Raw genomic sequence first — 27,699 nt, 5'->3', positions numbered from 1 at the left:
GAGGGGGAGATGAACCATGAGAGATGATGCACTCTGAAAAACAAACTGAGGGTTCTAGAGGGGAGGGGGGTGGGAGGATGGGTTAGCCTGGTGATGGGTATTAAAGAGGGCACGTTCTGGGGCACCTGGGTGGCTCAGTCAGTTAAGCGTCTGCCTTCAGTTCAGGTCTTGATCCCAGGGTCCTGGGATCGAGCCCCGCATCAGGCTCTCTGCTCAGCGGGAAGCCTTCTTCTCCCTCTCCCACTCCCCCTGCCCCTGCTTGTGTTCCCTCTCTCGCTGTGTCTCTCTCTGTCAAATAAATAAATAAAATCTTAAAAAAAAAAAAGAAGAAAGTATAATTGAAGTATAAGTGACACAAAATGTTATATTAGTTTCAAGTGTACAATAGTGATTGGACAGTTCTGTACACTACTTATTGCTCACCATACTAAGTGTAGTCACCATACAGTATTATTACAATTTTATTGACTGTATTCCCTATGCTGTACTTTTCATCCCTGTGACTTATTTACGTTATAACTGGAAGTCTGTACCTCTTAATCTCCTTTGTCTATTTGGCCCGTACTTCTCTTTTTCTTTATACTGGCTCACTCTTTGTACTAAAATGAATTTATTTAAATGGAAAAAAGAACAGTTTTAAAAAGAACTTTTTTTTTTTAAATTTTACTTATTAGAGAGATCGGGTGAAAGAGCATGAGTAGGGAGAGGGGCCGAGGGAGAGGGAGAAGCAGACTCCCTGCTGAGCAGGGAGCCCGACTTGGGGCTCGATCCCAGGACCCCAGGATCATGAACTGAGCCAAAGGCAGACGTTTAACCAGCTGAGCCACCGGCACCCCTAAAAAGAACTGTTAATGCTGATTTTAGAAAAGTACTCAATTTTGAACCTGGTTTAACAGATTTTGCCTAATGAAAGTACTAATATTTGATAAACTGAGCTAGTTCTAAGAAATTATTCAATCAGGACTCCAGATACAAATTTCTTTTTTTTTTTTTTAAAGATTTTATTTTTTTATTTGACAGAGAGAGACACAGTGAGAGAGGGAACACAAGCAGGGGGAGTGGGAGAGGGAGAAGCAGGCTTCCTGCGGAGCAGGGAGCCCGATGCGGGGCTTGATCCCAGGACCGTGGGATCATGACCTGAGCCGAAAGCAGACGCTTAACGACTGAGCCACCCAGGCGCCCCCAGATACAAATTTCTAATGGTGGCTTTTAACTTCATTTAAAAAGACATTTTAGACATTTTAAGAAAGAAGGTGCTTTCACAAAGTTGCATGGATGTGAGTCTTACCCAGTTCGCCTGCTAGCATCCCCTGGGTGATTCTTGGCGTTAACCTCTACAGCTACCTGTGTGGCTGGCTGAGAGCATGGGCTATGAAGCTAAGGTTGCCTGCCACTGAACCTGGTTCCACCTTTGTTAGTAGAGTGAGTTATTTAACCTTGTCTTCAATTCTTTTTCTACCTCATACCTCATAAGGTTTGTGTGAGAATTAACTGACTTAATACCCATAAAGTATTTAGGCCAGATCCTGGCACATATATGTTAGATATTGTTATTCCGTGTCCACAATTTCCAGCATTCTTTGTCATCTTGATAGGCCAAATTTGCTTTGCTTTCTGTATTGATTAGGATTAGGTTTGTGAGTGACAGAAAATCTAAAATAATAGCACTTAAAGGAAGCCTGAAGTATAGCAGCCCAGGGGCAGTAGGACAGGGAGCTTCAGGAAGTTGTCAGGGATCCAGATTATCCTATCTTGGTACTCTGCAAGCCTATTCCTACTCTTTTTTAGAGTTAAAAGTCAAAAGAGGGGCGCCTGGGTGGCTCAGTCAGTTGAGCATCTGCCTTTAGCTCAGGTCATGATTCTGGGGTCCTGGTATCGAGCCCCACTTTGGGCTCCCTGCTCAGTGGGGAGCCTGCTTCTCCTTCTCCTCCCTCTGCAGCTCCCCCTGCTTGTGTTCACTTACTCTCTGTCTCTGTCAAATAAATAAATATTTTTTCTAAAAAGTCAAAAGATAATTAAAACCAAAAGAGGATTAGTACTATAATTGTTATTTGGAAATTTGAAGTAAATCTCAGGAGAAATAGCTGAAAAAGTTGATGTGTTTGCCTCTGGGGAGCAGGAATTGGGAACAGGGAGAGATGGATTGAAGGATGGCTGTGTTTTGCTGATACTGTTTTCTTAGTTATAGCTTATAGTACTATTTGGCTTTTTAAAATTTGTGATATGTAATAGTTTGATTAAAGACAAAATTGTTAGAAGATTAGGATTGTATCATACTGTACTTGTGCAACTTTTTTCACATAACAGTGTATCTTGAAGGTCTCCCTGTCAGTTCATATTGGTGTGTTGCATCCATTTTAATGGCTACTTAGAGGTTTGTACTCTAGCTATATACCAACATTTCCTTCATTTCTTTTTTTTTAGATTTTTCTTTTTTCGCTTTTTCTTTTCTTTTTTTTCTGGCTGTTACAATACTGTGATGATTATGTGACATATATATTCCTAGAAGTGGAATTGTTGCTTGATCAAAGGCAGTTCACATTAAAAATTTTGACAGAAACTGCCAAATTGTTTCCAAAACTTTAAGATCACTCTGATAACTGCGTGGGGAATAGATTGATGTGGAGCAGGACTGGCAGTTGGAAGACACGTTTGGAGGCTGTTGCAGGTCATCCAGGCAAGAAATGATGCACTTCTGGCTGGGATAACAATTGAGTTGGAGAAAGGTAGACTGATGTAAGGAATAAATTGGGAGGGAAAACAAGAAATGATGCACTTCAGGCTAGGATAACAATTGAGTTGGAGAAAGGTAGACTGATGTAAGGAATAAAATGGGAGGGAAAACAGATGGAGTTGTTAATGAAGTGGATGTAAGTAATGAAAGAAAGAAAAGAGTCAGTGATGATTCAGGTGGACCAGTAACATCAATTAGAGTTGCCACATGAGATGAACCTTACTTGTCATGGCCAGACCAGATGACTTCATAGATACTTTAAAACTCTGACATTTTATGATATTGGGATCTATGACAGCACCCTTATTTATAGATTGAATGATATCTTTCTGCTCTTCCCCAGCTGGAAGAGAAAGAAAGTGCATACAAATAACCAGCTTATTACTTCTGAATATTGCTCTGCCATAGGATGGCTTCCAAAATGGCCCTTGCTCACCTCTTCACCCTCATCTCTGTGCTTTTGTCTGATATTGCTCATGCCATATCATACGCCTTTCATTTCCTGAAATCACAAGCTTACTCAACTCCCAGCCCAACTGCTACTAACATCCTACCAGCCCAGCTTTGAATTCAGTGTGCCTCCTATTTGCCTTTCCAACAATTGTAGAATGTTGTGTCCTCCTGAATTTTGCCCTGCCTTAGTTGTGCTTGGATTATGTTCTCCGGGTTTTTATGCCATGTCCTATTACATTCATATTGAAGATTCTGTTATCTTATTGATCACATGTTTGAATTTAAAATAGAGACTTTTGGGGTGCCTGGGTGGTGGTTGGTGGTGCCACCAACTCTTGGTTTTGGCTCAGATCCTGATCTCAGGGTCGTGAGATCGAGCCTCCTGTCAGACTCTGCACTCAGCATGGAGTCTGCTTCAGATTCTCTCTCCCTCTGTCCCTCCCACTCGTGCTCTCTCTCTCAAATAAGTAAGTAAATCTTTAAAAAAATAATAAAATAAAATAGGAGAGACTTTTGGAAATGTTTTTGATTTCTCTAGCATGATCTTAATGTTATTCACCACGTATAATATCTTACCTGTTCCAAGAGAACCATGTTTTAATTTTCAGGGCACATCAGCATTTAGGAGTTCCTTTTATCAGGAATCATGAAGTTTAGTTTCCACTGAGATGGCATTTGTTAATGTTTTTGAGGCATATGTTCTCAGACCAGGTTACATTTTAAGCCTTCTTATCCCCTATCAGTATATGTTTATAATGAAAATCTGAGAAATTTTTGGCAGTGTTTTTTGTTGGAAGATTTTCTTATACCTGCTATGCTAGTTGAATATTTTGTCTGATCCATATAAAGTCTGATGAGATCTGTTTTGAGCTCTCTGTAAACAGTGGTGAAATTAGAATAAGGTGGTCTCTTTGACTGCTATAATTGTTGGTAGCATTCTCTGGATGCCTTGGCAGTGTATCTTGCTCCAACAGCAGCTGTTTCTTCTGGACCTGTAAAACCTTAGAAGACATGTACTAATTTAAAATTAAATTGCACATAAGTTTATCAGACAGAATGTTCATCCACTCATTCATTCAAGCTAAAGGCCTTAAGACTCTTGTTTTTAATTACGTTTTCCACTGCAAGTCAACTTTTTTTTACTTTTGAGCTTTTTCACAGTAACAGAGAATGCTTTAGAAATTTAAAAAATCATTTTGTCTTTTTTGCATGATTTATGAAAATAGTGATTTTAAGTTTGCATTTATTTATTTTTAAGTAGCATGGAGCCCAACATGGGGCTTGAACTCAACGACCCTAAGGTCAAGAGTCGGACACTTAACCGACTGAGCCACCCAAGTGCCCCCCCTTTTTTGTAAAGATTTTTATATATTCATGAGAGAGAGAGAGGCAGAGGGAGAAGCAGGCTCCCCAAGGAGCAGGGAGCCCAATGCGGGACTCGATCCTAGGACCCTGGGATCATGACGTGAGCCGAAGGTAGACGCATAACCATCTGAGCCACACAGGTGCCCCACCCAGGTGCCCCTTAAGTTTGAATTTTTAAATTTTAGTTAAATATATTATGAAATAAATTCAGTGAATTTCAATATATTATTTAATTTACTTTAAAAACTATGCATGCCCTTTTTTTATTTTAGCCATTCTGACAAATACAAGGTGATACCCAACTGTGGCTTTGATTTGCATTTCCCAGATGATTGGTGATGTTGAGCATCTTTTCATGTGTCTTGGCCATCCATATGTCTTCTTGGGGAAAATGTCTATTCAAGTCCTCTGCCCATTTAAAAAATTTTTATTTTAACTTTATTTTTTATTTGAATATAGTTAATATACAGTGTTATATTAGTTTCTCAAGTGTACATTATAATAATACAACAATTCTATACATGACTCAGTGCTCATCACGGTTAAGTGTACTCTTAATCCCCTTCACCTATTTCATCCATCCCCCCTCCTGTCTCCCCTCTGGCAACCACCAGTTTGTTCTCTGCATATGAGTGTTTTTTCATTTGTCTCTTTCTTCCTTTGTTCATTTGTCTTATTTCCTAAATTCCCCATATGAGTGAAATCATATGGTAACTGTCTTTCCCATTTTTTTTAAGATTTTATTTTTAAGTTATCTCTGCACCCAACGTGAGGTTCAGACCAACAACTCTGAGATCAAGAGTCGCACACTCCACCAACTGAGCCAGCCAGGTGCCTCTGTCTTTTCCATTTTTTAATCTGCTTGGGTTTTTTGGTGTTGAGTTATGTAAGTTCTTTATATATTTTGGATATTAACTCCTTATTAGATACATCATTTGCAAATATCTTCTCCTTTCAGTAGGTTGCCTTTTTGTTTTGTTGATGGTTTCCTTTGCTGTGCAGAAGCTTTTTATTTTGATGTAGTTTATTTTTCCTTTTGTTTCTCTTGCCTCAGGAGACGTACCTAGAAAAATGTTGCCATGGCTGATGTCAGAGAAATTACTGCCTGTGTTCTCCTCTAGGATTTTTATGGTTTCAGGTCTCACATTTAGGTCTTTAATCTGTTTTGAGTTTATTTTTGTGTATGGTGTCAGAAAATGGTCCAGTCTCATTCTTTTGCATGTAGCTGTCTAGTTTTCCCAGCACCATTTATTGAGGAGAAGCTGTCTTTTCACCGCTGTATATTCTCGCCTTCTTTGTCATAGATTAATTGAACATATAAGTGGGGCAAATAGGCTCTCTATTCTGTTCCATTGATCTGTGTGTCTCTTTTTGTGCCAATAGCGTACTGTTTTGAATGCTACAGCTTTGTAGTATATCTTAAAATCTGGAATTGTGATACCTCCAGCTTTTTTCTTCTTTCTCAAGATTGCTTTGGCTATTCAGGGCCATAAAAAAGGATGAAATCTTGCCATCTGTGACTACATGGATAGACCTAGAGGGTGTTATCTAAGTGAAATAAGTCAGACTGAGAAAGACAAATGCCATATTATTTCACTCATATATGGAACTAAAAAACAGGAGAAATGAAAACAAAAAACAGAATCAGACCTATAAATCCAGAGAAGAAACTGATGGTTGCCAGAGGAAAGGGGGGTAGGAAGATGGGCAAATTGGTAAAGGGGAGTGGGAGATACAGGCTTCCACTTGTGAAATAAATAAGTCACAGTAATAAAAGGCACAGCATAGGGAATATAGTCAGTGATATTGCGATAGCATTGTATTGTGACAGATGGTAGCTACACTTAATGAGCATAGCATAATGTATAGAGAAGTTGAATCACTATGTTATAAACCTGAAACGAATGTAACATTATATGTCAACTATATTCAAGTTAAAATATTAAATAAAAATTTCTTAAAAGAATAGAATTTACTTCAAGCAAACTAACCATGACTTTCTCCTATTTGACTTCAAACCGAAACGTTTTTTTGTTTTTTTTTTAACCTTGGAATTCTTTTTTTTTTTTTTTAAGATTTATTTATTTAAGAGAGAGAGCGAGAGCAGAGGGAGGGTGGAGGGAGAGGGGGGAGACAAGCAGACTCCTGGATGAGTGGGGAACCTCACCCAGGGCTCTATCCCAGGACTCCAAGATCATGATTTGAGCTGAAATCTAGAGTCGGACGCTTAACCGACTGCACCACCTAAGCACCCCCAAACCTAAACATATTTTAAAAATACATGTACAGGGGTGCCTGGGTGGCTTGGTTTCGGTTCAGGTCATGATCTCCAGATCCTGGGATCAGGCCATGAGTCAGGCTCTGTGCTCAGTGTGGAGTCTGCTTAAGACTCGTTCCCCCCCCCCGGGGCGCCTGGGTGGCTCAGCCGGTTAAGCGTCTGCCTTCGGCTCAGGTCATGATCCCAGGGTCCTGGGATCGAGCCCCGCATCGGGCTCCCTGCTCCGCAGGAAGCCTGCTTCTCCCTCTCCCACTCCCCCTGCTCGTGTTCCCTCTCTCGCTGTGTCTCTCTCTGTCAAATAAATAAATAAAATCTTTAAAAAAAAAGACTCGTTCTCCCTCTCGGGACACCTCGGTGGCTCAGTCGGTTAAGCATCTGCCTTCGGCTCAGGTCATGATCCCAGGGCCCTGGGATCCAGTCCCGCATTGGGCTCCTTGCTCAGCAGGAAGCCTGCTTCTCCCTCTGCCTCTGCCTGCAGCTCCCCCTGCTTGTGCTCTCTCTCTCTGACAAATAAATAAATAAAATCTTTCAAAAAAAAAAAAAAAGACTCTCCCTCTCACTCTGCCCCTCCCCACTGCTCTTGCTCTCTCTCAAATAAATAAATCTTAAAAAAATATTTAAAAATACATGTTCAGATAAACTCTACAATGTAAGTTTTATGTAAATTTAACATGTAAACATATATATATGCTTTAATGAGATCACAGAAATAAAAAAATTAGGGGCGCCTGGGTGGCTCAGTCGTTAAGCGTCTGCCTTCGGCTCAGGTCATGATCCCAGGGTCCTGGGATCGAGCCCCGCATCGGGCTCCCCGCTCTGTGGGAAGCCTGCTTCTCCCTCTCCAACTCCCCCTGCTTGTGTGCCCTCTCTCGCTGTGTCTCTCTCTGTCAAATAAATAAATAAAATCTTTAAAAAAAAAAATTGAAAAAAAGACTGCATGCATTTATTTACTTCGGTTATATAAAAACAATTTGACAACAATAAAAATGAAATTAAAAAAATGAAAGTTTGGGGTGCCTGGGTGGCTCTTTCAAATTAAGCATCTGACTTCAGCTCAGGTCTTGATCTCAGGATCCCCATGTTGGGCTCCTCGCTTGGCGGGGAGTTTGCTTGTCTCTCTCCTTCTCCCTCTGCCCCTCCCCCTGCTCATGTGCTCTCTGTCTCTCTCTCAAATAAATAAGTAAAATCTTTAAAGGGTGCCTGGGTGGCTCGGTCGTTAAGCGTCTGCCTTCAGCTCGGGTCATGATCCCAGGGTCCTGGGATCGAGTCCCACATCGGGCTCCCTCCTCGAGGGGAAGCCTGCTTCTCCCTCCCCCACCCCCCCTGCTTGTGTTCCTGCTCTCGCTATCTCTGTCTCTGTCAAATAAATAAATAAAATCTTTAAAAAAAAAAAAAAGATTTTTTAAATATTTGTTAGGGGGCACCTGGGTGGTTCAGTTGGTTAAGTGTCCAGTTCTTGATCTCAGCTCAGGTCTTGATCTCAGGGTCGTGAGTTGAAGCCCTGCATTAGGCCCCATGCTGGGTGTGGAGCCTACTTAAAAAGTAAATAAATAGGTGTGCCGGGGTGGCTTAGTTGGTGATGGACATTAAGGAGGGTACATGGTGTAATGAGCACTGGGTATTATATAAGACTGATAAATCACTGAACTCTACCTCTGAAATCAATAATACATTATATGTTAATTAATTGAATTTAAATTAAAATATAAATAAAAATAAAGTTGCAGTTCATTGCCATTAAGTACATTCATAACAGTCACCACCATCTGTCTCTGGACATCTTTGCATATTGGAAAACTGAAACTCTGTACCCATTAAATAACTCCTCCTTCTCCCCTCCCCCTAACCCCTAGCAACCACTGTTCTGCTCTGTATATTTATGAATTTGACTATTCCAAGTACCTCATGTAAGTGGAATCATACAGTATTTGTCTTGTGTAACTGACTTTATTTAGCATAATGTTTTCAGGATTCATTCATCAAATCTTATGTAGCAAGTTTCAGAATTTCCTTCCTCTTAAAGGCTGAATAATATCCCATTGTATACCACATTTTGTTTATGTTTTCATTCATTGGTGGACACTTAGGTTGCTTCCACCTTTTGTCTATGTATGTGGGTGTACTGTAATATCTCTTGGAGATCCTGCTTTCAGTTTTTTTGGACATATACCCAGAAGTGGAATTGCTGGATCATATGGTAATTAATTTTTATCTTTTGAGGAGCTGCCATACTGTTTTACACAGCAGCTGCACCATTTTATATTCTAACCAACAGTGCAAAAGGATTCCAGTTCCTTCACATCCTTGTCAACCTTTATTATCTGTTCTTGGTTTTTTTTTTTTAATGGTAGCCATCTTGAAAAGGTGTGAGGTGGTATCTCATTGTGTTTTTCATTTGCATTTCCCTATTTTTAAAAAATATTTATTTATTTTTAGAAAGAGAGGGAGAGTGCAAGCTGGGGGAGGGGCAGTGGGAGAAGGAGAGAGAAAATCTCAAGCAAACTCCTTGCTGAAGGCAGAGCCCTATGCAGGGCTTCATCACATGACCCTGGAATCATGACCTGAGCTGAAACCAAGAGTCAGAGGCTCAACTGACTGAGCCACCTGGCGCCCCTGCATTTCCTTATTGGTTAGTAGTATTGAATATCTTTTCATGTGGTTATCGGTCATTTGTATATCTTCTCTGAAGAAAAGTCTATTCAAGTGCTTGTCCATTTTTTCATCAGCTTGGTTTTTGTTGTTTTTGTTGAATGGTAGGAGTTCTTTATTCTGGATGTAACAGATAAATTATTTGCAAATATTTTCTCCCATCCCATGGTGTGCCATTTTACTCTGTTGTGTCTTTTGATACACAAAAGGTTTTCATTTTGATGTAGTCCAGTTTATCTATTTCTTTTTTTTTTTGCCTACACTTTGGGTGTTATATCCAAGAAATCATTGCTAAATCCAATGTCATAAAGATTTTCCTCTGTGTTTTCATCTAAGAGTTTTATCATTTTAGCTCTCAATTTTATGTCTTTGATTCATTTTTAGTTAATTTTTATGATGAAAAGGTAAGAGGCCAGCTTTATTTTTCTGAGCACCATTTGTTGAAAAGACTGTCCTTTCCCCGTTGAGTGATCTTGACAGTTTTTTTGAAAATCAGTTCACCAAAATGTGAGGGTTTATTTCTGGGTTCTCTATTCCATGGTTCTGGTCTATATGTCTGTCCTTATGCCAATACCATATTGTTTTGATTACTGAGACTTTGTAGTAAGTCTTGAAATTAGGAAGTATGAGTCCTCCAACTTTATCTTTTTCAAGATTAGTTGGCTAATTGGGATCCCTTGAGATTCTACATGAATTTTAGATAGGTATTTCCATTCCTATAAAAAAATAAATAAACACCGTTGGAATTTTAATAGAAATTGCATTGAATCTGTACATTGCTTTAGATAGTATTGTCATCTTAACAGTATTACGGCTTTTAGTCCTTTAACATAGGATGGCTTTCCACTTATTTATGTCTTTTTTTTCTAGCTTTATTAAGGTATAATTGACAAATATGATTGTAAGATATTTAAAGTGTGCAACATGGGGGGTGCCTGGGTGTCTCAATTGCTGAGCGTCTCAGGTCATGATCCTGGGGTCCTGGGATCGAGCCCCGCATCGGGCTCCCTGCTCCGCGGGAAGCTTGCTTCTCCCTCTCCCACTCCCCCTGCTTGTGTTCCCTCTCTTGCTGTGTTTCTGTCTGTCAAATAAATAAATAAAATCTTAAAAAAAAATAAAGTGTGCAACATGGGTACATTTACATTGCAAAAGGCTTACTTATGTCTCTTAATTTCTTTCAGCAATGTTTTGTAGTTTTCAGTGTACAAATCTTTTGCCTCCTTTCTAGATATTTTATTCATTTTGATGGTGTTGTGAATAGAGTTTTAAAAATATTTTCTTTTGGATTGTTCATTGCAGTAGTATAGAAATACAATTTTGGGTGTTGGTTTTATATCCTGCAGCTTTGCTGTATTCACTTATTAAGTCTAACTTTTTTGTGTGGATTCTTTAAGGTTTTCTACATAGACGATCATGTCATTCTACAAGCAGATAATTTTACTTTTTCCTTTCTAATTTGGATGCCTTTTATAGTTTTTTTTCTTTCCTAATTGCTCTGGCCAGAACTTTCAGTAATATATTCAGTAGAAGTGGCAAAAGCAGGCATTCTGTCTTGTTCCTTATCTTACAGAGAAAGCTTACAATCTTTTACCATTGAGTTGGTGTTAGCTGTGGGTTTTTCATATGTGCCTTTTTCATGTTGAGGAAATTCCCTTATAATTCCCAGTTTATTTTTTTAAAATAATTTTAGCCATACTGTCACTTTATTTTCATTTTCTTTTTTTTTTAAATATTTTATTTATTTGACAGAAAGAGACAAGGCGAGAGAGGGAACACAAGCAGGGGGAGTGGGAGAGAGAGAAGCAGGCTTCCCACGGAGCAGCTTCCCAGGATGCAGGGCTCGATCCCAGGACCCTGGGATTATGACCTGAGCTGAAGGCAGACGCTTAACGACTGAGCCACCCAGGCGCCCCTCATTTTCTTTCTTTCTTTTTTTTTTTTTTTAAGATTTTATTTATTTATTTGACAGAGAGCACAAGCAGGGGGAGTGGCAGGCAGAGGGAGAAGCAGACTCCCTGCTGAGCAAGGAGCCAGATTCAAGGAGCTGGATTTGGGACTCGATCCCAGGACCCTGGGATCATGACCTGAGCTGAAGGCAGAAGCTTAACTGACTGAGCCACCCAGGCATCACTCCCAGTTTATTTTTTATCATTAAAGAGTGTTTTGTCAGATATTTGTTGTGCATCAGTGAGACGATAATGTGGTTCCCCCTGCTTCGTTCTGTTAATGTGTATATTGCTTGATATTCTTATTTTAATCCACCCTTGGATTCCTGGGATAAATCCCACTTGGTCATGGTATATAATCATTTTAATATGTTGCCAGGTTTTGTGTGCTAGTATTTTTTTGAGGATTTTTGTGTCTATATTCATAATGAATATTTTCTTTCCTTGCAGTGTCTCTAGCTTTGCTATTGGGTAATACTGACCTCATAAATGAGTTAGGAAGTGTTCCCTTATCTTTGACTTTTTGGATGAGTATGAGAAGGATTGGTGTTAATTCTTTAAATGTTTAGTAGAATTTACAATGAAGACATCTTGTCCTGGACTTTTCTTTGTTAGATTTTTGATTACCAGTTCAATCCTCCTGTTTGTTATAGATTGTTGAGATTTTTCTATTTCTTCTTGAGCAAGTTTTAGAAGTTTGTGTATTTCCAGGAATTTGTCTATTTCATGTTTTTTTTTTTTTTAAAGATTTTATTTATTTATTTGACAGAGAGAGACAGAGAGAGAGAGGGAATACAAGTAGGGGGAGAGGGAGAAGCAGACCTCCCACAGAGCGGGGAGCCCGATGCGGGGCTCAATCCCAAGACCCTGGGATCATGACCTGAGCCCAAGGCAGTAGCTTAACGACTAAGCCACCCAGGCGCCCCTATTTCATGTTTCATCTAGGTTATCCAATTTGTTGACCTGTTGCTTTTCATAGTATTCTCTTATAATTCTTTTTATTTCTGTGTATTCCATTGTAAATGTCCCCACTTTAATTTTAGTAATTTAAATCTTCTTTTTTCTTAGTCAGTCTAGCTAACAGTTTGCTGATTTTGTTGATCTTTTCAAAGAACCAACTTTTAGTTTCACTGATTTTTTTTCTATGCTTTATTTTATAGTTTCTCTCCACTCTGAATTTCCTTATTTCTGCTGCTTTAGGATTTAGTTTGTCCTTTTTCCATACTTCCTTAAAGTGTACAATTAGCTTATGAATTTGAGACTTTTCTTCTTTTTAAAAGTAGGCATTTATAGTTACAAATTTCCCTCTAGCACTACTTTCAGTACATCCCGTAAGTTTTGGTGTATTGTGTTTTTGTTTTCATTCATCTCAAGATATTTTCTAATTTCCCTTTTGATTTCTACCTATACATTTAAATCAATATTATTGTAGTAAGTTGTTGGTAATGATGTTTTACAATGATTTTTCCAGCATTTTTAGATTTTATATACCCAGATAGGGTGCCTTGCATCATAGTTTTAAAAATTTCAATGTGTTATTTTTTTCTTAGAAGTTCCAAATTTTTTTCAAGTCTCCCTGTTTTGTTTTGTTTTGGTTGTATCTTACTCCTTTATTTATGCTTTTGATTCCTGTTTTTATGTCTTTGTTTTAAACATTCTGTTCTAGGGACGCCTGGGTGGCTCAGTCATTAAGCCTCTGCCTTGGCTCAGGTCATGATCCCAGGTCCTGGAATTGAGCCCCATATCGTGCTCCCTGCTCAGTGGGAAGCCTGCTTCTCCCTTTTCCACTCCCCCTGCTTGTGTTCCCTCTCTCGCTGTCTCTCTCTCTGTCAAATAAATAAAAAAAATCCCCCCAAAAGTTCTGTTTTCATTTTATAATAGTTCTTAATCTTAATATCTAACCCTTTGTTTGAGATATCCCCTGATAGCACCCATGCTAAATTGTTTCATTGTATGTTTTATAATTTTATGTTGTATACTAATGCTTAGTGAGATTTTTTTTTAAAGATTTTATTTATTTATTTGAGAGAGAGAATGAGAGACAGCACAAGAGGGAAGAGGGTTAGAGGGAGAAGCAGACCCCCCGCTGAGCAGGGAGCCCGATGCGGGACTCGATCCCGGGACTCCAGGATCATGACCTGAGCCGAAGGCAGTCGCTTAACCAACTGAGCCACCCAGGCGCCTGCTTAGTGGGATTTTAATTATGGAAATTCCATGAGGCCTTGGTTGTCGATTTAAGTTGGTACACATTTCATCTGTCTGCCTGAGTGACAGGAATATGTATTTTAAGTGATCAAAGGAAACTCCCACATCCCTCAAGCTAGAACGCAAGCTTCATGAAATTAGGCGTCTTTGTTTTATTTACCATTGTATTCCAAATTGTCTACTACAGTGCATGCCATTTACTAGGTAGCCTACCTATATTTGTTGAACTGAATTTATCATCTTTGTTTGCTGGTGGGTGGATTAATTTTGACAGATCCATAGTTTTTTGTTTTTGTTTTTTTGACATATCCACAGTTTCATTGAGGAAGTAGTAAGGGACTGTTCTATCAATAATGGCTACAGTTTTCTTTTGAATTTTTGCCTATTTGTTGCTAACGTGACTTTTACCCCATGCTATGCAAAAAGATAATTCTAGTCCTGTTATGGTGAATGAGCATTTTTCTCCTTCCTGGGTCTATTTTTGTTTCAGAGCCTTCACATTAGTTGAGTTTGGCTCTCTGAGCCATCTTCAATTTGTTTTTCACTAATCTTCAAGTTTATCTTTTTATGGAGGGTGAGAAGGCATATTTTACATAATTTTTTTAAATAAAAATAATCAGATTAAGCTCTGAAGGTTAAAACCCAGCTTGGGGTGCCTGGCTGGTTCATTCAGTGGAGCGTGTGACTCTTGATCTCGGGGTCATGAGTTCAAAGTCCACATTGGGTGGAGTTTACTTAAAAAAAAATCTTTAAAAAAATCATGTATTCATATGATATAGTTTAGTAGTGAGAATTTAGGTAATCATCAAACATAAGGAACGATAGGTGAAAAGTAGAAGAGATTAGCAAAGGGAAAGCATATGTGATTCTTTTTCAACCTAAAGACATTTTTCTGATTAATACACTGACTGTGGGCCTACTGAGGGAGAATATAACTTAATGGTTAATTTCTTTTTCATTTTAGTGTAATGCTCATTAAAGTATTTTAAAATGAAATTTAAATGCTCTTATCAGCAGGTATTGGGATTATCTTTGAAAAACATTACAGAAGAAAATTAACTATTTAATATCATAACATTACCAATAAATTTAGTAGACTTCTTATTCATTTGATATGATACAAATTAGATGGAACATGAATGTAAACAGAAAATTACCACCTTGAGTACCTTAAAGTTATAAAGAGCTTGTTTTCAAAGATGTAAGTTCTTCCTTATATTGCCGTTTGTGATCATGTTGAACTACTATCTGTGGCTGATTAAAAAAGAGTATGAATTGACCCAACATTTGGTATTAAGGTGCTTTTAGTTCTGTTGTTAAAAATGGGGTCATGTGACATAATGGTGACTAAATTTTGCTTCTTTGTTTTACAGTTCCAATTCCTGGCAGATTTGATCGGCGAGTATCAGGTATGTATTCTCTTTCGTAACATACTGCTAAAATGCTGTTTTAAGATGGGATTATTATTTTTTTTTAAAGATTTTATTTATTTATTTGAGAGAGAGAATGAGAGAGAGAGCACATGAGAGGGGGGAGGGCCAGAGGGAGAAGCAGACTCCCTGCCGAGCAGGGAGCCCGATGCGGGACTCGATCCTGGGACTCCAGGATCATGACCTGAGCCGAAGGCAGTCGCTTAACCAACTGAGCCACCCAGGCGCCCCTAAGATGGGATTATTTTAAATAAAAATAAACTGATCTTTTAAATAAAAAGGTGAGTTAGCAGCATTACAGAACATTATAAAAATTACCTGTAATTCCTTCATTCTGTTTCATTTTGAGTTCTGAGAATATATGTACATATTTGTCTCATTTATGTCATTAATATTTTCCCATGTTTATAATTATGGCTTCTAAAAACTACCTTTTTTTTTTTTTTCCAACGCTTCCATACATCACCCGGTGCTCTTCACAATAAGTGCACTCCTTAATCCCCATCACCTGTTTAACCCATCCCCACACACACCTCCCCTCTGGTAACCATCATTGTCTTCTCTGTAGTTAAGAGTCTGTTTCTTAGTTTGCCTCTCACTCTCTTCCCCCCCTTTGCTCATTTGTTTTGTTTCTTAAATTCCACATATGAGTGAAATCATGTGGTATTTGTCTTTCTCTGACTGGCTTATTTCACTTAGCATTATATTCTCTAGCTCTGTTCATGTCATTGCAAATGTCAAGATTTCATTCTTTTTATGGCTGGTAGTAGTCCATTACACACACACACACACACACACACACCACATTTTCTTTATCCACTCATGAGTCGATGGACACTTGGGCTGTTTCCATGATTTGGCTATTGTAGATAATACTGCTATAAATATCAGAGTGTATGTATCCCTTTGAATTAGCATTCTTGTATTCTTTGGGTAAATACCTATTAGTATTTATAGCTGGATTATAGGGTAGTTCTATTTTTAACTTTTTGAGGAACTTTCATACTGTTTTCCAGAGTGGCTGTACCAGTTTGCATTCCCACCAACAATGCAAAAAGGTTCCCCTTTCTCCGAATCCTTGCCAACACCTGCTGTTTCTTGTGTTGTTGAGTTTAGCCATTCTGACAGGTGCAAGGTGGTATCTCATTGTAGTTTTGATTTGCATTTCCCTGATGATAAGTGATGTTGAGCATCTTTTCATGTGTCTGTTGGCCATCTGGATGTCTTCTTTGGAAAAATGTCTTTTTGTAAAACTACTTTTCATATTATTATTATTATTTCTGGTATTCTAAATTATACTGTATTAACTACTTGCATACATTGTTGAGCCACTAAAACTATTTACTCAGTTATAGTGCTGGGTAGCATTCTCTGGTCAGAGACTGAGCATTGCCTGAATTTTTTTCTGTATATTGCTTTCCAGAGGCAGTCTACAGAATAGACTACAGGGAGAAAGGCACCCTACAAAGGCTTCTCTTCCACCACCATCTCACTAACATAGATGGTGCCTATTACTTTAATTTAGATGTAAAATAGTACTTCAGATTGTTTTATTTGGCACTCCTTTGATTATTAACAAAAATGAATATTTTCCAAATATGAGAAATCTATTTTTATTTTCTTAACGGGAATAGTTTGGCAATATTTTTCTCTATTATGATCCAGATTATTTTTTTATAAGTTTGAGTAAATTTCTTTTTTTTAAAGTTTGAGTAAATTTCTATCATGATTTTTAAACTTTTGAAAATTTTATTTTTTTTATTTATTTTATTTTTTTTAAAGATTTTATTTGAGAGAGAGAATGAGAGACAGAGAGCACGAGAGGGAAGCGGGTCAGAGGGAGAAGCAGACCCCCTGCTGAGCAGGGATCCCGGGTCAGAGGGAGAAGCAGACCCCCTGCCGAGCAGGGAGCCCGATGTGGGACTCGATGCTGGGACTCCAGGATCATGACCTGAGCCGAAGGCAGTCGCTTAACCAACTGAGCCACCTAGGCGCCCAAAACTTTTGAAAATTTTAAAAAAGATTTATTTATTTGAGAGAGAGAGAGAACATGAGCAGGTGGAGGGACAAAGGTAGAGGGAGAAGGTAGAGAATCGCAAGCAGACTCTGTGCTGAGTATGGAGCCAGACACGGGGCTTAATCTCACGACCCTGGGATGAGGACCTGAGCTGAAACCAAGAGTTCAGCCGACTGAGCCACCCAGGTGCCCAACCTTTTGAAATTTTTAATGCAAAATTTTCCTAGTTGGTTGTGCTACTTATTTTAGTTTTGCTATTTTTTTTTTTTGTTGACTCAAAAATTTTTTTTTTCTTTTTTAAAGATTTTATTTATTTATTTGACAGAGCGTGCGAGAGAAGGAACACAAGCAGGGGGAGTGGGAGAAGCAGGCTTCCTGCGGAGCAGGGAGCCCGATGCGGGGCTCGATCCCAGGACCCCGGGATCATGACCTGAGCCGAAGGCAGACGCCCAACGACTGAGCCACCCAGGCGCCCGACTCAAAAATTTTAACATATGACTGGTTCCATGAACACTGCCTGGCACATAGCAAGCACTCACTAAATATTAATTGAATATATATATATACATTTTAAAATAATTGCTCTTAAGCTGAGAAGGTCCACCTTTTTTTTATAGAGCTGATAAATATATTTTCTAGAAGTTTCCTTATAATTAAAATGTTTGACTTTTGGATATATCTAGAGTTTATTTGATTGTACAGTGGGAATGTTAATGTGCTTCAAACTGCGATGTGAGCTATATGTATCACATCATTCTTTCATATCCCCTCATTCTGGAAAGGTTTCTTGATTTTAAATTGTAGTGAGACTAGGAATCCCTTTTCTTTTTTTTTAAAGATTTTATTTATTTATTTGACAGAGAGAGACACAGCAAGAGAGAGAACACAAGCAGAGGGAGAGGGAGAAGCAGGCTTCCCGCCGAGCAGGGAGCCCGATGTGGGGCTCGATCCCAGGACCCTGGGATCATGACCTGAGCTGAAGGCAGATGCTTAACAACTGAGCTACCCAGGCGCCCTAGGAATCCCTTTTCTATCTCTCAGTCCTCTTCTTTGAGAAAATCTGCTCATTTGTGTTTCAGAAAGCCTTTGGTAAGGTTGTACACCAAAGTCTGTTGAAAGGAGATTGAAAAAAATATGTTCTTACGTGTAGAGAGACATTACAGAGAAGAAATAGAGTGGGGATTAAAGGTTGGTACGAGATCCATGAGCTATTATCTTCCATTTTTGTTCATCCTTGCCCTATACCCCCTTTTCCTAAATGATTAGTAATATCTCTTGACATCTGTAGGACAGATCTGGGAAATGGAGCATACAGTGACGTCTCCTCCAGAGGTCACGGATGGTGTTCATGAATTGCTGCTTAAGCTTTCTGTCAGTGTTGTTCAGGCCTTGAACTCTGTGGAGAACTCAGACAAGTAAATGGTATTATCCCTCCTCAGATTTAACAATCTTATTGAAGATTTTAAACTTTTTAATATTATTCAAATGTTAAGTTAAAAGATTCTTAAAAGAATCCAAAATGATTATGCAGGAGAGAAAATAGCTTGTAGGAATAGCTAATGTTTTTTTTTAATCCAGACTATGTGCTAGGTGCACAATTTTAAGGTCTCTCTAAATGCCTCCCTTGTGTCATTGAACATAATCCTCACATTAACACTATGAGGTACATGCCATGATTACCCTCACTGTACACATGCAGAAACTGAGGACAAAGCAGAAGTCAAGTCACTTGGAACAGTCAAGGTGATAATGTGTCCAAAGGTAGCATGGGTCCTAAGTACTACCCTTCTTGTCTCTAAGGACCCTTTCTTATACCCTCTGGACCTCTTGGTCAGTTTTCATCTAAATCCCCTAAATTCTCAGCCTATACACTCTTCCCTCTCCAGCCTTTCATCTTCTGGATCTAGCTGAAGGTTGGCTTGCCCTGCAGTCTTCTCAAATGGTGATTCTTCTCTTCCACCTTTCTTGTAACACGGACGGGAGATGGGTAAATGTGTTTATACTCCTTAGTGCTTTCAGACTATTCTCTCTACCTCCTCCCTATAACCCTCACCTTCACACCTCACATTATTATATTCTATCAGCCATTTCCCCTCCTTGTTTTAGCTATCTAATAATGCCTGGGCTGTTTTCTTCTGATTTCCATATAGATGATTCTTTCAATGTCTTGCCCTTCCATTCCTTGACCTCTTGTCTTCCACCCTACTTTAGCTACCCTTCCCCCTGGTCATACTCTGGAATGACAAATATTACAACTCTTTTTTTTTTTTTTTTAGGGATGGGGCAAAGGGAGAGAGAAAGAGAATCTTAAGCTGATGCAGGGCTTGATCTCATGACTCCGAGATCATGACCTGAGCCGAAATCAAGAGTCAGATGCTTAACCAGCTGAGCCACCCAGGCACCCCAAGCATTACAGTTCTTCATACTCAATCAGTGATCCTAATCTCCCACCACCTGCTATTGTCTGGGCTCTTTTGCTGTCCTGCTCCAACCCTGACAACTTGATCTTCCTTTTTGTTCTTTGCTTCACCTTTTACTAACCTCAAATTCCTTGATCAGCGATTATAACCATTCTGTGGCACATACCCTCAATTTCCTTTTTCATTTTTACTTGCTTGGCTAAACTATATTCTGTTTAAGCCCAGCTGTCCACTTATTCTGATTCTGTACCACAGCAGTACTTGATTGAAGGAAAATACACAGCCCTGTTGACTGATCTTACTTCCAGTACCTGATCATTCACCAGTAGGCTCTGGATGCCAGCAGTCACACTGTGTCTCTGTACTTTTGCTACACTGTTCTCCCAGATAAGCCTTTCGTACCTTCTTTCTCCCAAAACCTGCACCTCCTCCTTAATCTTCATGCCTGGCAGATGATTTTGTTCTTAACGAAGAAAACGGAAGCAACAGAAGATAGCTTCCATAGGCTCCCACCACATCTATCCTTCCTTACCTGCCTGTGAGTCCAGTGTCCACCTGTACACTAGTTCATCCCTTCATCCTTCCCTCAGTTACCTCCTCTTTATCCTGCATACTCTTTATCCTTCAGTGGGATTATTCTTCTCAGAGGAGAAACACAGCATTGACTTCCAGTTCTTAAAAAATAAAATAAAGCTTTTTTAAACCACTCTTCCCTCTCCAGCCACCACCCTTTTTTCCCTCCATATCTTTATAGCAAATTCCTTGAAGGAGTTGTCCACCACAATTGTTGTGTTTAAGTTTCTCTTCTATTCTCTCTTGAGTCCAGTCTAATCAGACTTTTGCTCCCATATCTTATCAAAACTATCTTTATGGATTGCTTATTCACATCCTTCAGGCCTTCATTTGAAAGACACCTTCTCAGTTAGGTCTTCAGTAAGACCCAGCACACACACACACACACACACACACACACACACACACACACACACACACACCCACCCTATCTCCCTCACTTTATTTTCTCCTTACTGTCTCTCTCCCACTCTCTCCCCCTGCTATTTGTCCTATTTATTATCTAGTTCCGTATGCTGGAGTGTAAGCTCCAATCAGACAGAGAAGTGTCATCTGTTTTGTTCATTGATGCATATATTAACACTTAGAACAATGTCAATAAATAGGGATGGATGGATAGAAGAAAGGAAGAAAGGAAGGGATCAGAAATCAGGAGGAGAAATTACTGTGGGCAGAAAAAAATCAAGAGACATTTCTTTGAGGGAGGCAGAAATTACACTGGAATTTGTAAAACATGGTTACTGTTTGGCTAGTACCAAGAAGAATGCATTCTAGGTGAAAGAATGTCTTAAGACTCGAAAGGGGATGAACTGGATCTGGCTGCTCTGGCTGTGGGTGAGGAGATAAAATAAGATTGGAAAGAGAGGTAGGGAATGGTGTTCCTTATGTGATCCAAGGATTTCAGCAATAACTAGCTGTGTGAGGACATGTACTGTGTCAGAGACTTCAACAACAACTCAGTATGTCTGATTGAATCATAGTCTGGAACATGAAGCAGCATAAAAGAGCTAGCAGTTGTTGAGTATCTCTTGTGAGCCCAGCCCTGTGTTTTAATTTTTTTTTTGTAAGATTTATTTATTGGGGCACCTGGGTGGCTCAGTTGGTTAAGCATCTGCCTTCAGCTCAGGTTATGATCCCGGGGTCCTGGGATCAAGCCCCATGTCTGGCTCCCTGCTCAGTGGGGAGTCTACTTCTCCCTCTGCCCTTTGCCCCTCCCCCTGCTCGTGCATGTGCATTCTCTTTCTCAAATGAATAAATAAAATCTTAAAAATACATACATATATATTTATTTATTTGAGTGGGGGCAGAGGGAGAGGGAGAATCTCAAGCAGACTCCGCACTGAGTGGAGCCTGATGTGGGGCTTGATCTCACAACCCTGAGATCATGACCTGAGCTGAAATCAAGAGTCAGGTGCTTAACTGACTGAGCCACCGAGGTGCCCTGCAGCCCAGTGTTATAAATGTCTCCTCCTACTGTTAACCTTTTACATGATTTTAGTATCATTATGCCCTCTTACCCCTGAAGAGACAAGAATCTGGGACCTAGAGAAATAGTGAATGAGTGGTGGGTGGATCCAAGCTCAGACATCAGTGCATGTAGTAGCTTCAGAGATGAGCTCTTCCCCTCCTTGATGTTCTCTCTCCATTGCAAAGCAAGGAATTGAAAAGCTGTGCCTTCCAAGTTTAAGTTCTAGCAGAACAGTCCTATTACATGTGACAAACTCATTAGATGACGAGAGTACATAAATTCTTTAAAGGCAGCTTTCTTGAAATAGTCTTAAAGTAGTATGAACTGCCTTTGAGTTTGAAATGTTAGTCTGATTTGTTAATTAAGAAACTTCATCCCCAGAAAACCCTTTCTTTTATTAAATACGTGTTGAAGCTTCAAAGCATTTTAATCAGAAATTTGTGTGTTGACATCATGCCACATTTGGGCAGGGAGTATCTGACTCTGGTGATGACTGACCAGTCAGTAGAGTCTGGTGCCATGGTGGTCACTCATGTCTGCATGATAAGTGCTCTTCCTTCCCCAGGTGTCCCTGCCTTTTAAGGCTTACATGTTTATAATGGACTGAAATACTGATTTTTATCTTGCTATCCTTTCACAATATTCAGTATTTTTTCCACCAATAGCTATCTTCAGGTGAAATATTACCAAGCATTACTGGAAATAATTTAGAAACCCAGTGTTACATACTGAATTGTGTCCCCTTCAAATTCCTATGTGAGGCCTAACCCCAATATGACTGTATTTGGAGAAAGGGCCTTTAAAAAAACAGGCAGTTCAGGTTAGATGAGGTTATAAGGGTGGAGCCCTAATCCAATAGGACTGATTTCCTTATAAGAAGAGGAAGAGACACCGGGAATGCACCACAGAGACAGAGGGCCATGTGAGGACACAGAGAGCAGCTACCTGTGAGTCAAGTGAAGAGGGTCCCATGAGAAACAAAATGGTGCCATTATCTTGACCTTGAACTTCCATCCTCCAGAACTGTGAGAAAATAGATTTCTATTCTTCAAGCCACCCAGCCTGATATTTTGTTATGGCAGCCCAAGTTGACTAATACACACACCCTGAGTCAACTCTTCGTGGGAGCTGGCAGGAGAGCATAGAGCCTCAGGCTGTGACCAGGATCTGTGCTCATTTCTTTGTAGAAATGAAAGTTTTCTCTCAGGGTGCCTGGGTGGCTCAGTCGTTAAGCGTCTGCCTTCGGCTCAGGTCATGATCCCAGGGTCCTGGGATCGAGCCCCCGCATCGGGCTTCCTGCTCCGCGTGAAGCCTGCTTCTCCCTCTCCCACTCCCCCTGCTTGCGTTCCCTCTCTCGCTGTGCCTCTCTCTGTCAAATAAATAAAATCTTTAAAAAAAAAAAAAGTTTTCTCTCACCAGCACATTTTAATGATTTACATTTCCGGGGGTGCCTGGCTGGCTCAGTCAGTGGGGTGGGCAACTCGTGATCTCAGGGTTGTGAGTTTGAGCCCGACGTTCGGTGTAGAAATCACTTAAAAATAAAATCTTTAAAAAAATGATTCACATTTCTGGATGACAGAAGCATCATTTAAAATTTAGAAGAAGAAATTGTGCTGGATGGTCTCTTGTCCCTTTGTATAGTTTCATGTTGCTGACTAGTGACATCTGCTGGACAACTGTGGCAAAACAGGTTCCCTGGAACAAGGGATTGTGCTACTCCTTCAGTCTTCATTTTCAGTAGGTCTTAAGCGTCTCATGACACTTAGTGTTGTTCTTGAGGCTTCATAGGGGATCACACAGACTCTGGGGCAACAATCACATAGACACTTAAAAATGGATTTTTATATGAAAGATGAGAAAAGTGATTTGGGGTCAAGACCAGGAAAAAGTAGAGAGGTTGGGTGGAAACAGAGGGAAGAGGCAAAGGGAGGTGAGTCTGGAGTTCAAAAGAAAAGGGAAAAAATTCAAAAGCAGTTTTGAAAAATAAAATAATGCTTTTCCACAAATAGAAACATTAATAATAATTTTACTGGAACTAACTACTTTTGTTTAAATCACAGTGCTATACCTTAAGACTTAAAGACTGTAACATCTCCTGCCTCAGTTATGTTAATGTCTAAAAATATAAAAATGAGGGACGCCTGGGTGGCTCAGTCGGTTAAGCACATGACTCTTGATTTTGGCTCAGGTCATGATCTCAGGGTCGTGAGATCGAGCCCGAGTTGGGTTCAGTGCTCAGTGTGGAGTCTGCTTCAGATTCTCCCCAACCCCCAAACACACCCCCACTTGCTCAGGCACACATGTGCACGCTCTTTCTCTCTCAAAATAAATAAAATCTTTTTTAAAGAAAGACCTTTGAGTCTTTTTTAAAAAATAAAAATATAAAACAAGCCAAGTCACTAAAGTACTTTCCTTCAAAATCAAAGGAAAAGCAAGCCTGGAAATAGGCTAGCCAAGACTGTGTCATTATCAGTAAAATCCTGTCAGTCTCAACCCTGCAGGCTTATTATTTTAAACTTCTTAAATGAAAATTTTCATACATATGCAGAAGTAGAGAAAGTTAGTATAATAATACTCATGTACCCATCTGTCTCCAAAGTGAGGGTTTTTAAATGCATTTTTCTAAGAAGACATTTCTGAAGTAGAATTTGATGTATTCATTGGATAAGAGGTGAATGAAGAAAGTCATGATGAGTCACAAATTTCTGGTTTAAAAACCTGGGCTGCAAAATAAGTCAGAGAAAGACAAGTATCATATGACCTCACTGATATGTGGAATTTGAGAAACAAGACAGAGGATCATAGGGGAAGGGAGGGAAAAATGAAACAAGACGAAACCAGAGAGGGAGACAAAGCATAAGAGACTCTTAATCTCAGGAAACAAACTGAGGGTTGCTGGAGTGGAGGGGGTAGGAGGGATGGGCTGGCTGGGTGATGCACATTGGGAGGGTAAGTACTATGGTGAGTGCTGTGAATTGTGTAAGACTGATGAATCACAGACCTGTACCCCTGAAACAGATAATACATTATACATTAATAAAAAAGAAAGAAAAACAGGAAGAAACCTGGGCTGCTAATGACAACGTTAATGAAGAGCTCAGAGAACCAAGAAGCTTGCAGTTTAACAGTGTCTGCCCTCACTGCAGCTTCCTCATTCCTTCCTCATTCCTCAGAGAGAGAGAGAACATGCAGGGGGAGCAGCAGAGGGAGAGGGAGAAGCAGGCTCCCCGCTGAGCAGGGAGGAAGGTGTGTGTTTTAATCTTTAGGACAGATCTGAAATAAATGTAGCTGACCTCCTCTTGTGGAATCAGGAATGACTTGGAGAAAGTTAGTGAGTCATTATCTACATCCTATTGTCACTTCCCTGGCTCAGCTACCCAAAGCCTGTACCAGCCAGGGACTAGGCGGACCTTCCTGCAGAACATCACCTGATGCTGTTTTAGGGAGTAGAATGGTATTTGTCCTCTGAACTCCCTTCTCCCTAATTTTTCTCTGTGTAAGGATACTGGATCCCTGTTGGACAGGCAGAGTATTGATGGCATTATGGTACAGGAGGTGTGGCCCACACTAGAGTACTGTAGGCTAGGCAGGAAAGGACTCATGTCTACGTGACATACCATTTCTCAGGTATTCCATGAGTTCAGAGAGTCAATGGAAAGGGAAGCTGGCATGCAGCTAGACCAAGGCTTCAGTGAGTAAATGTGTCTAAGAAACCAGGAGTTAAATTGAGAGCAGTATGTATGTTTGTCCCCTAGTTGTTAGCCATCACACAAATGCATTGAATGTAGGGTCAGAAACCATTTGCATTCCTTGCCTGCTGACTTCCTGGTTTATCCTTCTCGTTTCCCTTTGGAAAAATAAATAGGTAAAAAAAAAAACAAAACTTTTGTGTATATATTCATATTTTTATATTTATTTTCCCCTCTTCTTAGCTCTCCTTCTTTCTCATAGAAGTCCTTTCTTATGGAAGGGATAGCATACTACCTATATTCTTCACCTTGCTCTTTTTCCCTAGAACTCACTTTTAGCCCGTGGAGATCTTCCTCATTCTTTCTTATAGCATATTATTCAAATAGTTAGTTATGTCATATTTTTTGGGTAGTTCTATCATTTCTGATATTTTGCTATTATAAACAAATGTTCAGTGAATATTTTCTGAGTCTTTGAATTGCAACAGAGACAAGTCCTGCAGGCAGCCAGCACAACAAACACAGGCTACCTACCAAGAAAATCAAGTTGATTTTAGATTTATATAATATTGTACCCAGAACAAAGACTGACATATAGTATTCATTTTGTTTAACATTCATTCTTATTTTTAAGTCATACATGTACAGAATGATGTTGAGCAATTTTAATTGATTCTTTTCATAATTATTCCATATCCATGTCCATGGGTTTATATTGCATATGTTGTACTCTCTGATTTTCCACCCCTGTTTAAAAAATATTCAGCAGAGGGGCGCCTGGGTGGCTCAGTCATTAAGCATCTGCCTTTGGCTCAGGTCATGATCCCGCGGTCCTGGGATCGAGCCCCGCATCTCAGCAAGAAGCCTGCTTCTCCCTCTCCCACTCCCCCTGCTTGTGCTCCCTCTCTTGCTGTGTCTCTCTCTGTCAAATAAATTAAAAAATATATATATTCAGCAGAGACAGCACCTCCTTGCTTGTCCTTGCCACTACCGTGGGATTTACTCTATGATATATTTTACCAACTCTCTCCTTTTTGGGACTACCAATCCCTAGAAAGCTGGCATTTTAGCACCTAATAGCATTCCTGGCATGAATAGGTACTTAATATATTTATTAATTGATGAAAGGGCTTTAAAAATCATTATAGCTTTAGAAAACAGTGAATAACAGGAAACTGTATTCACTTCCTATTTTTTAGTAAAAGTACACATCTGTTTTATTCACTTTTCTCTTTATGTTTTTCTCTCCAAATTTAGTCTGTGCTGAGACCTATAACCCTGATGAGGAAGAGGAAGATACTGATCCAAGGGTAAGAACGGCTGCGAAGGCCTTAGGTAGAATTGCTTTATTCCCCACTCACTCCCCTCCTCTACATCATGCTGGTAATTAAAATAAATACAAATTAAAATCTCAACAAGGTGCTGTTTTCTTTTATCTACCAGATAAATATTAAGAAGAATGAAAGCAGGACTGGTTGAGGTTATGGTAAGATGGGGTGCCTAGCTGTAGCTGTCAAAGCCTTAAACATAGTCAAGCCAACTGACTCAGCAGTTACCTGACGGAGAATTCATCCCTAACAAGCAGCTGGATCCTTCCTGAGGATGTATAAACAGAGATCATTGCAGTGTTGTCGTAGTAAAAAATGCGAACAATGCCCCCAGAATAGGGGATTACCAGGGGCTAAGTTATGGTACATTCAAATCAAGAGAATCTGCAGCCATTTTCTAAAATAAAAAATAATTTAAAAATATATTTATCTGGGGCGTCTGGCTGACTTAGTTGGAAGAGCAAGTAACACTTAACCTTGGGGTCGTGAGTTCGAGCCCCCTGTTGGGTGTAGAGATTACTTTAAAAAGTAAATAAACTTTAAAGTACATAGTACATACACACACACACACACACACACATATATATCTTTATCCATCCGTCTAGTATTTATTAGTACAAATAATTATTTCTGGAAGGATATATCCCAGATGTTAACAGTAGTTGTGGCAGGATTACGGTTCACTTTTGGTCTTTTCTTAAAAACTCAGATTTTTTAAACTTTTGTACAGTTACCAAATTATTTTTATAAAAGCATATCTAAACCACCATTTTTAAAAGATTGATGTTGTAAAAGAAGCTTTAATGATCTTTCAAGTATGCCTTAAAATGAGCAGCCCATGAAAGATTTCTGAAGTATTCTAATAATAAAATGCTACCATTGTGTGAATATAATAGATATGTAAATTTAAAAAATTTATTCTGGATATTATAAAATTCCTGATGACTTTTAAAAGTTAAAAGCAATTAAGCAGTTTTTTGGGAGGGGCACCTGGGTGGCTCAGTCAGTTAAGCATCTGACTCTTGATTTCAGCTCAGGCCATGATCTCAGAGTCATGAGATGGAACCTTGCATTGGGCTCTGTGCTCAGTGTGGAGTCTCCTTGGGATTTTTTCTCTCCTCCTCCCTCTACCCCTTACCCCACC

General features: G+C 39.5%; 1 protein-coding gene across 1 annotated transcript in view; it reads left to right on the top strand.

Annotated features, from left to right (window-relative positions):
• Window positions 1-27,699, top strand: part of PRKAR2A (protein kinase cAMP-dependent type II regulatory subunit alpha) — a 105,452-nt gene that overhangs the window by 46,540 nt on the left and 31,213 nt on the right. The window contains exons 2-3 of the mRNA XM_081805615.1: window positions 15,004-15,039; window positions 26,485-26,537. Coding sequence (XP_081661741.1) covers window positions 15,004-15,039; window positions 26,485-26,537 — 89 coding nt within the window. The remainder of the gene's footprint in view (window positions 1-15,003; window positions 15,040-26,484; window positions 26,538-27,699) is intronic.

This window comes from Leptonychotes weddellii, chromosome 1 (genome assembly GCF_054177405.1).
Source record: "Leptonychotes weddellii isolate Sample4059 chromosome 1, ASM5417740v2, whole genome shotgun sequence".
Taxonomy (NCBI): domain Eukaryota; kingdom Metazoa; phylum Chordata; class Mammalia; order Carnivora; family Phocidae; genus Leptonychotes; species Leptonychotes weddellii.
Note: the sequence above shows the minus strand (reverse complement) of the source record. Positions and strands in the feature narration are given on the sequence as shown.